This window comes from Micropterus salmoides, unplaced genomic scaffold, assembly GCF_014851395.1.
Source record: "Micropterus salmoides isolate LMB-PRFRI ecotype aquatic unplaced genomic scaffold, ASM1485139v1 Ms_hic_scaffold_4, whole genome shotgun sequence".
NCBI lineage: Eukaryota > Metazoa > Chordata > Actinopteri > Centrarchiformes > Centrarchidae > Micropterus > Micropterus salmoides.
Genome location: NW_024043372.1, coordinates 20,587,293 through 20,602,900, shown reverse-complemented (window position 1 = coordinate 20,602,900; position 15,608 = coordinate 20,587,293). Strand labels below are relative to the sequence as shown.

Here is a 15,608-nt window from a genome sequence, read left to right as displayed (position 1 = left end):
GCACAATGTAATCTTTCCTAGGACCTTCTTAAAGCGGTGATCAGAAGAAAATTGCTGCTACGACTTAGAAAACAGAGAAAGAGCAGACAATTATTTGAAATTACACAGTCTCCGTGTGAATTACTTTGTTATTAGGACCTGTGTTATTGTGTTTAGTTACCCCAGTTCATTGTGCTTTTGCTGAAATCACTGCAACAACTCAACCGGTTTTAGATTTGGTGGTCGCTGGGTGGGCATTATCCCCATTCCCCAGCTAGTTAGCTAGCTAGCTAAAGGTGCTAGGTCTGCTAGCTAGCTAACTATCTATCGTGAACTGCCGCTGCTTGGCCGTTACCGACCGCTATTCACGCAGCATTCAATCTGAGTAAGTTGGCCGTTTGTTTGTATATGTACTAGCCAGTCAGTTGTTTAAACGAATTTACACCACGAATGAAGTTTCTAGTGAACTGTGTGTGTGGGACGCTAGCTTAGCTAACCCTCCACCAATGTCTGGGCTAATATTAGCGTAAGTTATGTTTTCCTGAAACTCACTGAAGAGATTATTCATTCAGTAATGTAACGTTACTGGTGAAGTAACGTTTACGTACTGGCTGTAGATTTCTATCGAAACACCTTTGTTCAGTCCAGGTGCTGCAGGCGATTTGTCAATTAACGCTAACGTTAGGTGAATTATTGTAATTGACGGGCTCGCCCCATGTCAGCGGTCTCTGGCTGTAGTCAATTAACTTGCTAATTAGTTAGCAGCGTTTGTTAAAACAGTCCCCGTGTAAGTTGGCTCGACAGTCATTGTGTGAAGTTTATTTATTTTTATTGTGTTTTGCTTGTCGACGTTTCCTGGTTTGAAAATCATTTTTTTAAAAAAGCAATACTTTAGTTGCTTAACCTTTTAAGGCTACATTGTTCACACTGATCAAAAGTCAGTGGAGCAGCTAACTTATGGTCATGCTTGATAAACTTAGAAACGTTAACGTTGTCTCCAACAGGTACAGAGTCATTGTTCGGCTGGAAGCTGTTCTGCATCTGAAACCAGTCATGGAGAACGATGCTTGTGCAGAGCAGAAGAATGGCGATGCTGCTGTGGACCAGGTTAAACAGCCAGCAGCCATGGCTCCTTACAGATACACAAAGGTGGCTAGAAATACCAACAATATAATCACTTAGCGGTCATACAGGGTTCTTCCTAACAGAAATTAACCCATATTAATTGTTATACAGGAGGAGCTTTTGGAAATAAAAGAATTACCTGTCTCCAATGAGAGGCCGATGTGTCTATCTGAGAAATATGACAGGTAAGAATTTCTCAAACTTAAAAATCCACTCCATACATAATCCATATCATATGTTGGTCAACAAGGGACGATTAATCTTGTGTAATGAGACTGCTTAGATGTGCTCCATTGTGGGTGACAGAATTGTTTGACAGTTGCTAGAACCTAAGTATACAGAACACAGCACCATGTCCTCACATGCCTCTGAAGTTCACACCATGTCTCAGCATATAGATGAAAGTATGCATCAAGTAAGCGTTGTATGTACTGCTGGAATTGGGTGTAGTGTGCATGTTACTTTGCATGATTCGGAAGTAGAGCTGATAGGCTAATGAATTCACACACTTGTGATTGAATTTAACTAAATAATTGTATAATTTGGGTAGCCGATTTTCCTCAGGCCCTGCTGTTATTTAGTTATATTTACTTAAGTCTTGAATCTCAGTGCAACCCATTTATTTAGATTCCTTGAGGAAATATTGACCACATACAGTACTGCAAGTGGCTGGTCAAACTGGCTCCTGGTGCCTGTAAATTCTAGGGGCAGTGTTTGCTATAGCCATGTGAGCAGTGACTGTCCAGCAGTGCAAAAAGTGGACACTTTCATGGGAAACTTATTAAACAAAAAAGGAAGCAGCCATCTTTGACATGCTTCTACTTCCTCAGTTTGATACATTCTGAATGGGTTGGATTCAGATTTGAGATGTTGGTGAATGACAGATTTTCAGAATTAACATCTCATCCACCAGCAGTTTTTTGTGTTTTAAGTAATTTAAAGTTCCAAATATTTAATCAGGGAGTGATGCTCAGACATGGGATGACTGAATTCAATGAAAAGTAGCTGGTATGACTAGGAAATACAATTAGCACCTCTTAGCTCACAGGATAAAGGCTGACATCCATGGTTGTGGTTGTTTTTTAAATGTTGGCCATGTTGACTTTCACTAAATGTAGTTGTTAGATAGTACTATAATTTGACTTTCTAATGATTAGAAGCATAAAGAGAAACTGATATGTAAGCTGTGCCACCTGTATGTATGTCATCATTGTTGTTAGCCTTGCATGTTTCTATTATCTGTATACCATGTAAAATCATCTTTTACCCAATTGGGATTTTTGTTTATGGAATCATTTTAGTTAGTAGTCTTATTTTAGTCTGTACACTAGTCGACTGTCTGTGGTTTTTTTTTTTAATTGTGCGATCAAATGGTGTTTTGATACAGTGATGGTGTCTGGGACCCTGAGAAGTGGCATGCCTCACTGTATCCCACTTCAGAGCGTAGCTCTCCAGTGGAAGGTTTTAAGAAGGAATATGTGGATGATAGAGTTCCTTTGAAACGAAGAATCCCAGGTAAATGACCCAAAGCCAGGAATGTTCAGATTCAAACCAAAACACAGGTCATAAAATGATCTTACTGTCTGTAGAAGGATGTTTGTGTCAAGAGACCAACTGATATGCATGAAGGAATATAAATGTTATCTACAAAAGGTCTCTGTAATTGTAATGTTCACAACCCCTGAATGTTCAGCACCTCTGTATTATGCTTGTACAAATGTAACTCCATAGTATTTTCTTGATGGATAATATAAATAAGGCAGAAATGAAATGTTTCTTGGGGGGGGTGGGGGAATGAAAGATTTGTAATCTAGGGATACACTGGCTTGTTGGTTTGGTTTTGTCTGTTCTCTTAACATCTAAAACTGAGCCTATTTGCTACATCGTATTCAGATCCTCGTGAGCGGTTAAAGGAGGATGATCTGGATGTTGTACTGAGCCCGCAGCGACGCAGCTTCGGAGGTGGCTGTCAAGGCAACGCTGCACTTGCACCCCACATCCGTCGCCCAATCAGCCCCCTGGAAAATAAAGAGAATGAGAGTCTCCGTCTAGGAGGGGCACGCAGAATTGGCAGTGGCCGCATAATTGCTGCCCGAACCTTTGAGAGAGAACCCCGTGTGGAGAAAGAGAGGGAACGTGAGAGAGACTTTAAGGATAAAAGATTCAGGGTTGGTGTTCATTGCTTTCACTCCATCCATAATGTATTTCCCTTAGTGTTTGGGCCGCAAGGCATTCAGTGCATCGAGGTTGACATTTCTTTGCAATTCTAATGCAAGTAGGATTTACCAAGAAGAAAGAGTTCTGCAATATCACAGGTTTCAGTTTCTCACAAAACTATCTGTGGAGATACATTTACCTACATGATAAAGCTAGCTGAAAAGTGTGCAGGAAAAAAATTAAAGCCTTTTTAGTAAAATAAGGAAGGTGCTGCTTGATCTAACGTCTAGCTTCATCAATGTGGTTTCTACATTTAGTTCATTTCAGGAGCAGTGCTTTTATTTTTTTTGGCAATGTGGTGTTTGGTAATTTTATGTTTGCCTTGTCTTATCATTTGCAGAGAGATTTTGGTGACAAGCGTGTGTTTAGTGAAAGGAGAAGGAATGACTCTTATGCAGAGGAGGAGCCAGAGTGGTTCTCTGGGGGTCCCACCAGCCAATCTGAGACAATTGAGCTCATTGGATTCGACGACAAAATCCTGGAAGATGATAAGCGCAGGTCCAAGCGGTCAAGGAAGCGGGCAGAGTCTCTCAAAGAAGGCATGTCAAATGTTTTATTTGTATTTTTTCTTTTCAGAATTAGTCATAATGAAGTTTACCCTTTATATATATTCACTTTTTAATCGGTAAACTGCACAATATGATTTGGATAACCAGCTTTTTTTTTTTTTTTATGTGCAGCTGTGGAATGTAACGGTGGACAGGCTGAAGAGCGAGCTGTTGGTTTGCAGTCTACTGCTGATCAGGAGGTTCCCCACCCTGATGTTCTGCCTGAGCAGACGACTGGAGACTTTGACTTCAATGAGTTCTTCAATCTGGAGAAGACCATGCCAGGACTGGCCTCTGTAAGTACAGGGGTGCACCGTGTGGTTTTCTTGGTTTTGCTAAAGGTGTGAACATCACAGATGGGATTGCATTTATAACCTTTTTCTCCTTTTATGTAGTACTCTAATCAGTATAAGCTTAACAGTAGAGGTTTTCGAGTGGATCTACCACCCTACCCAAAAAAACAGACTTGTGATTTTCCATGTATTTAGATGATCATGAAGTACATTTTAGAGACTACATTGATGGCTGTGGTGTTCATGTTTTATAAAAAATAAACAAGCCTTTTTGAATCTAAGTATTAAGTTGGCAGATAACTTTGTGTCAACAGATGATTACCTCTGCTGCACTGGCACTGATCTCACTAAACTTGCTCTGTGGTGGTGGGTCACTGAAGAGTCCATTGTTAAATATTTTTGTCAGTGGGCTGCTGCATGGTGTTAACAAGAGGTTAAAGGTATCGACGATCAAATTTATGCCCATCATTATAGCTACGTTAGACTTGCTATTAATTGGAGAACTGAGTGAATAAAGTTGTGTTCTCACGTGTTTGTGGCAACACAAGGCCAAACTGCAGTGCGTTCACTGACACTGCCCTCAGTCTTCTAGCACATTTTGTGCTAAGTCGATGGAAAGCACCTTAAACGTAAGTGCGACCTTTGTCCTCGTACCCTTCGTCTGCCGATTTGTGTTTCCCACTTTGTCTCACAGGTGCCTGCTTCTGTCTTGCAGATGATAGAGGACGTTTTGGGGGAGGGCCCTGTATCGGCTAGCCGCTTCAGCCAGTGGTTCTCCAGTAACATGAGCCCATCAGGCAGCCGGTCCAGCAGTCTGAGGTCCACTCCCCATGAGGAGCTGGAAAAACTTGCAGGTAAATGATTTGATTTCCTTGAATGAGCTTCATGTAACTATGTAGCTTAAAACCAGGCATAGCACTCTTTGGTGAAGCTGTGTTTTGGCGTGTAGCAATTTGAAAACCTCAAGATCAGCCTGTTCTTTAAAAAGATTTAGTGAAGTACCAGGATAACTTGAGTAAATCTAACTATCCAGATAAGTCAGTAAATGGAAGATTTATTTATTTTTTCTCTTGAAAGAACATTCAGGGCAAAAGCTTGAAACACCAAACTGCTCCTTTTTATAGACTTTCATCGGACCCATTGCCAAGATGATCCCAAAGTTAACTTCCGTTCTGTTTATTACTGGGAGCCTTTCCGAAACTAGACTCTCATCACTTCCAGTCTGACACAAAGTCAACTCTACTTGGAGTCCCCCCCCCCCCCCACAGCCAAATCAAGCTCCCTAAAGGGGTATTTGAACCAACTAACCCACATAGGGTAAAAATACAGCGGCCAACTTCTGGACGAACTACCCTCTCCCAGCATAAATGGGATCTGACGTTACCGCTGCACTCACTGCTATGTGTATTAAATTAAAAAATAAATTAAAAAAACACAATATAACCTCTGAGCTACGTTGTTGACCTGCGAATGGTGATATGAAATGTTAATGTCGTTTCTGAATTTAAAAAATCCTACATGTTAACCAAAGTCACACGGATCTCACATTTTAAAGAGAAGTCGCCCATCGTGGAGTAAAGGGTGTTGCACACCTTCAACAAGCTGGCCTCGGTGTTTACTCGGCATTTGAGGGTTTAACAGCCCACTCCATCCTTATTGGTTTTAGATGGCACTCAATGTGGCGGACCCTCCGCATGAATGCGCAAACGGAGTTGAAGTAGGTAGGGCAAGGGAGTAGCAAGCAGTTTTGTAGAGGCCCATACTAGCTAACGTTATGGATTTTTTGAGGAAGTCTGCCGAAAGTTAGGTTTGGGCCAGAGTAATGCACATGCGCAGTACAGTTTGTCTGTTACCGCTGAAAGTGTCTATATCGCACTCCAATGCTTGTAGGGCTGGGCAGTATATCTGTATGAGGTATACGGATATAATTTCAAAAGAGCTGAAATTAAACAATACCGATAGAGTTAATGAATTTTTTTCCTGCAAGTGTTTGCTCTGTTCTGTTTCTTTTTCAGTGACTTTATACAGCTTAGCCTACTGCTGATGGAGAAAGTCACTGAAGTGGACATACCGGGGGAGGGGGGGGGGGTAAAGCCCCTCTTCCACTGCACTGTACCAGCTCAACTCACCCTTTTTTTTTATTATTTTTTTTGGTTTTCCATTGTGTGCAAGTTGTACTTGTGCCTGCTACCAGGTACTTTTTTTGATTCGTATCACCTCCGTCTGATCTTTCTCAACATTCTGAGTAATGTTGAAACGTTTTAACTTAATCAAGAGACGGCTGTTTATTCGCTGGTGTTTGTTGCATTGAACATTACGTTGTGGCAGTGTGTGTGATTGTGGCGTCGCTATGACGACCAGCTACATTGAGGGGTGCCATCTCTGGCTACTATCTGCAATGGAAAACAGAGGACGGCCAAACCGAGTAGAGTTGAGCTGGTACTGGTAACGGAAAAACAGCATAAGAGGGGAATGCTGACGCGTTTGCAGCAGAGGTGCGTTAGGTGTAAAGAGAACTGAAGGAGGTGAATTCAATAAGCGAGTGATACTTAAGATGGAGAATGAAGTATAATTAAAACAGTGAAATAAGAAACAATCTGTTACTAAAAATAGTAAAACATACCTGCTAAAACTGCCCCACCACCCCAGCCTGTTTGGTGCGTGAGTGGTGGTTTTTTGTTTCTTTCTTTCTTTTTCTTTTTAATTATACCAGAATTCTGCCTAAAAGTACCGGGGTATGACTCTTTGGCAATATCGGCCAGCCCTAAATGCTAGCTAGCCTGTTGTTGCTTTGTGATGATCATGCCACTAATATGGATGTTGCACTGTTTCACTCCTCTGAAGGGCTTGAGCCACGCTGCACTTCCCCTAGCCACGGCCCTGCCCCATATTTCACACCTATTCAATCATCGGAGTGCAGGGAGAAGGTGGACATCCTGGAGCTGCTGCACAAAGCCAAAATAGACCTGAAGCCCCTTCTTTCCACCCTGTCGGTCAACAAGGCTCGGCTACGGGAAAGCAGTGAGTGCCAGTTCACAGAAACCTTTGCACAGTGGCGTTAAACCATAATGCACATTGTACTGGAAATAAACAGTGCACTAGTAAACTTGTTCCTGTATGGTCAGGCAAAATGGATACAATTTTAAGCATGGTATAATGTTCTATTGCAATAATAGCAATACATATTTTGATTATAGTACACTTATGAAATGTCTGTTTTGGAAATGGACAAACAAACAGATGTTGAATGTTTTTGGCTAATCCAGAGAAGGAAATATCTGAATTGAGATACTTTTTGCAATTAACAGCTTTACTCATGGTTCCCAAGTTTTACTTCAATACAAAGGCTGTGATCAGACCAATGTTGGCAAAAAATGCATATGCTCCTTAGGGCTCACTGACTGAAGCCTTTTGTCTTAGGGTGCAATCGCAGGAGGCCTCAGCTAAAAACAAAAAGCAGGGTAATTTGGCCAAAATGTCGAGCCTGACTCGGCTTTTGTTTTGCTGCAATGCTGCGCAGTTCAATCTAGTCACGTCCTGCATCTGCCAGTAAAGTACATGCCAGTGCACATTTTAGGTAAAATACTGTAACGTGAACGCTGCATCTCTATTTACTCTTGTAGAGTTATAACAGGGACAGTCATTTCATCTTTTCTCTCAGCATTGTGCAGTATTTGTGTATCTGAGGAATAGATCTGTGCGTCTGATGGCTATGAAACTGGGCTTTCTGATTTGCATTTCATAGTCTCAGTAACGAGCTGCAAACCAGTGCGCAGCCCCTTGAGTATCTGAACACTCGCTGAGGGTTATCAGTCCTTTGAGCTTAGATTTCCTGCCTGAAGGTCTCAAGTATGCAGAGTCATTGTCTTAACATAAAGCTCTTCAAAACTCAGACTTATCATGACATTCTCAATTGTTTTAATGGTGTTAAATTAGCATTTCATTCTACTTTGTGTTAAAGTGCTACATGAAGTTTACTTATGTCTGTCCCCAGCTAACTGCGGAGCGGTGCTCTCCCTGGAGGAAGTGGAGGGTGGGATGAAGGGGATGAAGCTGGGTACAGAACAACAAGTCCGAAAGGTGCCGCCTCCAAAGAGAGGAAATGGCACGCCCTTCATGGCTGAACATTTAGAGGAGGCTTTAACCGGTGGTACCAGCGCTCGTCCACACTCGCGTGATTCAGACATGTCGGCCTTTAATAAACTGGTCAGCAGCATGAAGGCAAGTGGAACTCTGCCAACTCACCCCAAAACCAACACAAACAATGTAAGTATTTTTATATATTTATTGACCCTGGCTTACACTGGATGAGTAAAAACATTGCATGTTACTATGGAACGGGTAACTGCTCATGCACACCTGTCCCTGTGTGATGCTGCATGCAAGCTTCTTAAACTTGGCCTAGATGACCTACTTTTGAAAATTTAATGAACAGGCTGGAAAGTGATGGGCATAAATTTAACGGTTTGAGGTTGTTTGATGTATGAAAGCTTCCTTTGAAAGAGTCCTTTTTTTTTAAATGCAAGTCAGTTTCTGAATTACTGATTACTTTTGCTCTGAGACAAGAACTGTGTTAAACTCAGTCATTGGATGATTTATTAAGGAAAATTTCAGTACATTAATCCAAAGGCACACTGACTGGCATGAGGGACACTTTGATTGCGACTCATGTACAAATCCATTTCAGCTGGTGTGCAGTGTTTCAGTTTGAGGTTTCACCAAACTCTATATTAGATATGTCCAAATTTTATATCAGGTGATCACTGATACTTGAAGGCCAATTTGTGTGCCACTTTCTGTTATGGGGCATTTCAAGATGCCTACCACACACTGCATTACTTACTGGGATGGGTTTATACAAGGAAATGGGGTGGTGTGTGTGTGTGTGTGTGTGTGTGTGTGTGTGTGTGTGTGTGTTTTTGTTTTGGGTTTTTTTTTGTTTGGTTTTTTTTGGTTGCATTGCACCTGCCACAAATTCTTTCTCCCTGTACAATGCAGCAACCTTCAGAACAAGCCATGGTGACTGTGTCTGAAGCTCCAGTGCCACTTCAACAGCAAAAAAACATATTTCAGGTGTGTATTTTCTCAGGCAAATGCTGACAAATGTTTAGTAGGCTTGAGGTCTTTACAGGTCCACTCTTCCTATTAACAAAATCAGGGCTGATGTAAATTACGTTGGCTCCAAGTAGGGTCCTGTTTTACTACAAGAGTTAAACCTACTCAGTCAACTTGGGGTTATCAAGCAAACTCTGTTGATAAATGCTGACCGTCTACACTGGTGGTAAACGGTACCACAATGGTCAATAAGATGTTGGTTAGTTGAGTCGGTGTTAAATTAATTGGAGTTGGTTTGCATAAAAGGGGTGTGTTCAGCCATGCAGGCAGAGCTTTTCTGCAACGGCACATGCTCTGTATTTTTCCCAGAAGAATGCACAGGAAATGAGGAGACACGTTAAAGGCTAACTCTAATATCATGGTGGCCAACAACGCCAGGGAGGCTTGTTGGCATTGCATTTAGTAAATTTGTAATTATTTTCAGTGTTCTTGTTTGTAATTCTCTATTTAATATCTTATGGACTCGTAGACTGTAATCACATTACATATAAAACTGCACATAAAGTCTATTGTAATAAAAAAAAAAAGTCATACCTAATGAGAGAAACTTTGCGAGGCTGACACACCACACACCTGCCATGTATTATGCATGCAGTGGAAGGTTATATTGGACTTTGCAATCAGATGTAGCAGTGAGGAAATACTTGCGAGTTTAGCCCAGTCACTATATTATGCACCTTAAGAGACTTTGCCATGGATTCCGTGTAACTATTCAGAAGGAAACTAGTAATTTTTATTTTTTGGTCTGTTTTAATTTCAGGGAATTTGAGTTTTTTTTGTTCAATCGATTGTCAATCTAAATGTGTGAAAACGCTTCTCAATTATAGCCTAGAAAGCCTAGAAGAAATTGGACCATTAATTAAGATCTCCTCCCTAAAATCAGAGGGTGCAGGGCTCACTGTATGAACATAATGCTGTTTTAAGAAGAACTTTATTTCAGCTGCAGCCACAGTGGAACCTGTCAGGATGAATTCTAAATATTTTGTCAAGTGGTGTGTATCATGGCCTACTTCTCAACATTAATGAATACAGATGTGGGGCGTAGTCCACATACACGGTGTAACCCTGTGTTTACCACAAACCCAACTTGCTCTGAGTAATTTAGAGATGCAGCATAAATTGCCATGGCAACAGACCTTGGGTAACACCTATCCACCTTTCGTAGTACAGGTTAATCGGGAAGTTGCACCTGACGTCACAAAATTACTCCTGAAGTTACCTGGATAAGCCAGTTACCTCGCTTCATAGTACAGGCAATTTGTGGCAGAATCATTCTGCTGCCAATGTTTGTGTTCTTTGTATCGTAGTCTTTTCAAGGCGACTGCTTTTTGATTTGGGTCCCCTCTTTCCATTTTCCAACCTGTTATGATTACTGTCCTTGGGTCCCTTTCAGATTAGGTCTTAAAAGCATTACATTAATGGATGAGGACAGTTAGTCTCTGCATGGTGGCAACACTGCCAGAGACACAGTGGGCTGTTGGAAAATGTTTTGAAATCTGACACAAGCTTCCTTGAAGTAAATTTTTAAGACTGGTACACTAAAGGGATTGTATGTGTGTTGTAGGAGCTCTTGGGAGGTCCTGCTCATAGTGGCTCCCCCACACTACTTGGTAATCTGTTGGGCAGCTCTGAGGACCCCACCACCTGTGCCCCTCTTCATGGCCTACTACACAAGGTCCCGTCACCACCTCTCTTTCCACAGAGGGCACCCTCACCTGACTACTTCAATAGTCGTTTGCAACCTGCAGCCGGTAAGTTCATTCTAAAGTGGCAGCCTTTTTTAAAAACTTGTAAACCATGCCTGGAATTTATAGGAATGCAAATTGTATGAATTGACTAGACATTGTCTTATTAATCATTCGGTTTTTAACCTCATCATCTGACCTGTGTAGATAAATTAAAAACAAGTTGAGTAAATGGTGTTGAGCTGGATCATTTGTTTTTCCTCCTCCTGCTACCTGAAGGTTTTCCTGTTGGTCCTCCAACCATGCTGCCAGAACAGTTTGTTGATGTACACAGGTCTATCAGCCCTGGATCTGCTGCACAGCAACAGGTAACAACAAATGTTTTGACACGTTTAACTTGGATTAATCACATTATTGTTGTTGGGTTACTGAAGAAAGATTTGACATCTTTATTTTGGATGTAATCGGCAGTATAAAAAAGGCAAATGTCTTTTTAATGTGAATAGTGTATGTAAACTTATTTTATTTGAAGAAATGCCTTGAACATAAAATGTACACCAAATACACCTCCCCTTGATCTAAAAATGTGTTAATGCAAATAAGAATTCTCCCCTCGCCTACCTAGTATCGGTTTTCAATGGAATATATAAGTCAGATTGACTACCCAGATACCAAGCTGCCTTTTTTTTAATACAGTTTTTAAATTTTAACAAAAGTAACTCATTTTTAAGACAGTAGTATCTGTGTTTTGTTTTTCCAGATGAGAGCGCTGTCTATGCCAGTGAATCAAGCAGACCTGGAAGCTCTGGCATTCCAACAAGACCTTGCTCTACATGCCCACCACTCATTCCAGTCTGGCTACAAGCCACCACTGGACAAATCTTTTCGAAATAGGTTAGTTTTTTTAAAAACACGTTTAAATACTGCACAGACTGTTGAATTTAATGTTATTAAGGCCTCTTCCATATACTAAATGTATGTAACAAGACAGATTTGTTAGCATTTGCTAGCTACGTATGGTTGATGTGTTTGTGATCCACAGACTGCAGCGTATAAATCGCTCCCCTGGCCCAGGCCCTCAGCCCGCTGGAAGACACTCTCCAGGCAATACTGTCACAAGCATGGTGAGCATAAACTTCATTCTCCCGGCAGTCATTGTTTTGAGTTGTCCTGTGAAGTTTATTTTAATGATGTGTTTATTTTTCCAGTTGTCCCCATCATTTACGCCCACATCTGTGATCCGCAAAATGTATGCGACAAAAGAGAAAAGCAGAGATGAACCATCAAGTCGTTCTGAGACCAAGGAGGAGGCAGCGGCACACAGTCAGGATGGTACAAAGCAGAATTTACCTGCAATCTCCTGATTTTTAACATTAGTTGAAGTGCTACAACACTAACAATGGGATTTGGGTTATGTGTTTACAGACAGCAGCTCCCCAAATCTATACCTGGAGGTGATGGATGGGAATGCAGCCCAATCTGGGGGAGTAAAGGCCAGCTCACAGACCATGCCAAGCAAGGACCAAGAGCGTCTCAGGCCTGGCTCTGCTGGACACCACACACCCACCATGGTACCTCCAGGGCCCTCTTCATCTTTCCCGCGCCCCATCTATCCGGTACCACTGCTGTCCCATGTACCCATGGTGCGCCCTCCTCCCCAGCTCCACCCTAATGTGGTTCAACGCATGCTGGCACAGGGCATCCAGCCCCAGCAACTTGGACCTGCTCTTTTGCAAGCAGGTTAGTGTTGGCCTGGGTTTTTTTGTTTTTTTTTTTCACCCCCAGTGTTCTCATCTTTTGTACAACTTTGATTTAACAGTAAAGCCTGATGATAAACGGCAACTTTTTTGAGCAATCTTGCTAGTGGCAAGTCCGACTATGTTTTGAACGGATAGCGGTGGGGCGGGTGGTGGAGGAAGGGGATTACGGTAGTAATCTTTACTTATTACCATTGACGGCAACGTTGCCCAGCACGATTGCTCTAAAAGTTGCTCTGTATCATCAGCTTAAAAGTTATTTGTAAAGTTGTCCTGATGTTAAACCTCATGACCCAGACAAAGTCTTTAACTGTGCACACCAGGTATATTTCCACCACACGTCGACCTTGCACAACTTCAAGGCTTGCCCCCTGCCCTGCTTGGACAACCGCTGTACCCTCTAAGTGCAACAGGGCATCCACTTCTACCTCCCAGAGCAAATACTCCGATGCAGTTAGCAGTAATGCAGCAGCAACTTCAGCAACAGAGACAAAGTGAGTGGAAGTACTGTTAAGTATAACAACTCAGTATGGACTTCTGCTAGTGGCAACATTGTTTGTCAAACTTTTTGGATTATCTAAAAGTTTACAACTTGGGTGACAAATGAGTCTGTCTTGTCGTACATGGAGCTCCTATATACAGTATCTGACATATGAACTGTATAGAGAGGGGGTTTGTCATTTTCAGGTTTGCACACTGTATAAAGTAGCTACAGCCAATCAGAAAAATACTGTACTATCCTCAAACATAGCAACAGTCACATCTTGCATTATTTGTTTTGTGCTACAGAAAATATAAATTAAAGTCTATGGGTGGGAAAGTAAGGAACATTTGATTCAATGTATGTGGGCTCAATAGCAGCAGAAATGTAGAAGAATTTTAAAATTGTTTTCTCACTTCATGGATTAAACTATATTTGTCTCATCTTGCAGTACATCCAAGCGTCCCAGGCCCTCAGTCACAGAGCCATGGCCCTCACCGGACAAATGGCTCCCAGCGACATGGGGGCAGCCCCCCTCTAGGCCTGGCAAAGTGGTTTGGCTCAGATGTGCTAGAACAGCCACTGCCCTCCATGCCGGCCAAGGTCATAAGCGTAGATGAATTGGAGTTCCGGCCATAAGAAAGTAAACACTGCTGGATAGCAAGATTTATTTTCTTTTTTGCCCCTCTCCTCCTTGTTACCATAAAAATGTGAACTTTAATTTCAAAGATGGTGCACAGACCTGGACAGTAAAACCATGCCATGCTTTGTCTTCAACCTTGAAGTCACTGCTTTTGAAGAGGCTTATCAGCGGAAACGGGAAGACGAGTGATGGCGTTTAGTTTTGCTGGCTGAGTAATTTTTTTTTTATTTTTATTTGTATTAGGCTCTGCGCAGTAAATAATGTATAGGCCCAATTGTACAGACCATGGGAAAGAATATTGTTCTCCCTGTATATAGCTTCTATTTTTTTTTTTTTTTTTTTTTTTTGTCTTGGGATGGGGGAGGGTGAAACTATCCTGCAGTTGAACTGGAAACTGTGAGAGACAAAGTTACCAAGAGCTGGTTGCATTCCTTTCTCTTGTCAAACTTTAATTTCCCCCTGAAGTCCACTGAGAAGAGGCTACTGCTAGTGAATACTCTACCCTTCCACTGTGGAACGGCTAGTGGCCCTTTTTCTGTAGATGTGATGGCTGGAGCATGTCAAGAGACTCCAGGGGATGCAGCAAGTGCTGGTTGTGCCTTTTTGTTTGTCCCCCACCCCCCACTACCTTTTTTTTTTTTTTTCCTTTTTAAACTGTATCGTCTCCCATCCATCCTGTCACTAGGGGGGCAGCACTGCTCACATTGTCAATTTTTTGAGGGTGTTTGGGATTCAGTTTATGTGCTATTAAGTTATAAGAAGCACAAATAGAATTAATAAATAAAATCTTCAGTAAAACACAACTTGCTTTTTTTTGTATTTCCTATTTATGTACTGCTATATCTATTAGGACTGGGCACGTGAACGAGTTTTTACCGCGTTAATGCAAAGTTTAAAAAAAAAAATTCAAGTCCGTTGCTCACTGGCTCTGAATACACATACAGTCAGTCCATGGGTCACAGAAGGGGTGGGATGTTGACCATCCTGCAATTATCCACACAAGCAGGGGAGGAAGGTGAGGCAGAATAGGCTAATTACTTGGATGCAGCGTGAGACGGCGCTCCGCGAGTAAACGGCACGCGCTCTGTTGTAGCCTGTTTAAAATGATAAGCTACATAACTTTACCTAATAGGCACACATCTAGTTTCGTTGTCATATTTAATAAACAGTAACAGATTCTGGAAAGTCAAACAGCGAGGATCAGTCTTGTGCTCCGTGTCGCGAACAGAAAGTTCAAGACGATTCAACTTCAGCAGCTGGCGGACGTCTACGTGAGGCGAGCACCACCGCGACAGTTTCAGCGGAACGCACCCGCTTGTCGCTACGCCTCGTGCTCGACCACTTCACCTCACTAACACTGAAACTTGCTACTGATTGAACATACTGTTTATGTTGCTCCCTGATAAAAGCAATGTTTCTGCTGATACCTGTTCAAGAAATATATTATTGCTAGTATAAAGGGAATACTGCTGGTAAAAGGCACCTTATTTGTTGAAAGTGTTTGCGAACCACATTTGGCACTTTTGTACATATAGCAGAACACTTAAATTAAGTGTGCAATGCACTATTAAATTTATTCCATTTTGCGCATTACAATGCAATTTATCGCGGTATTAATCGAGATTAAAAATTAATGGTTGCCCAGCACTAATCTATATGCTATGTCTCTCTAGACATACGTCCATACCCTCAGTGGCCACTCTTACACATACCTGCACAATCTCATACGCAACAGCTCTGCCATAAATTCTGCCTTTTAAAATCT

General features: G+C 41.8%; 1 protein-coding gene across 4 annotated transcripts; it reads left to right on the top strand.

Moving 5' to 3' along the window:
- Window positions 1-140: 140 nt before the first annotated feature.
- eif4enif1 (eukaryotic translation initiation factor 4E nuclear import factor 1) lies at window positions 141-14,184 on the top strand. 4 transcript variants are annotated; one of them, XM_038696262.1, is made up of 19 exons: window positions 141-364; window positions 984-1,128; window positions 1,216-1,289; window positions 2,492-2,619; window positions 2,998-3,272; window positions 3,662-3,860; window positions 4,002-4,165; window positions 4,878-5,016; window positions 7,007-7,183; window positions 8,157-8,383; window positions 9,161-9,235; window positions 10,842-11,028; window positions 11,242-11,330; window positions 11,723-11,856; window positions 12,005-12,086; window positions 12,171-12,294; window positions 12,388-12,702; window positions 13,043-13,213; window positions 13,652-14,184. In XM_038696262.1, the coding sequence occupies exons 2-19, from the start codon at window positions 1,033-1,035 to the stop codon at window positions 13,837-13,839; spliced, it is 2,844 nt and encodes a 947-aa protein (XP_038552190.1). In that variant the 5' UTR covers window positions 141-364; window positions 984-1,032; the 3' UTR covers window positions 13,840-14,184. The 4 variants fall into 4 exon arrangements, with proteins under 4 accessions (XP_038552190.1, XP_038552188.1, XP_038552189.1 ...); XM_038696260.1 differs by having other exon boundaries at window positions 8,157-8,428; XM_038696261.1 differs by having other exon boundaries at window positions 4,857-5,016.
- Window positions 14,185-15,608: the final 1,424 nt, after the last annotated feature.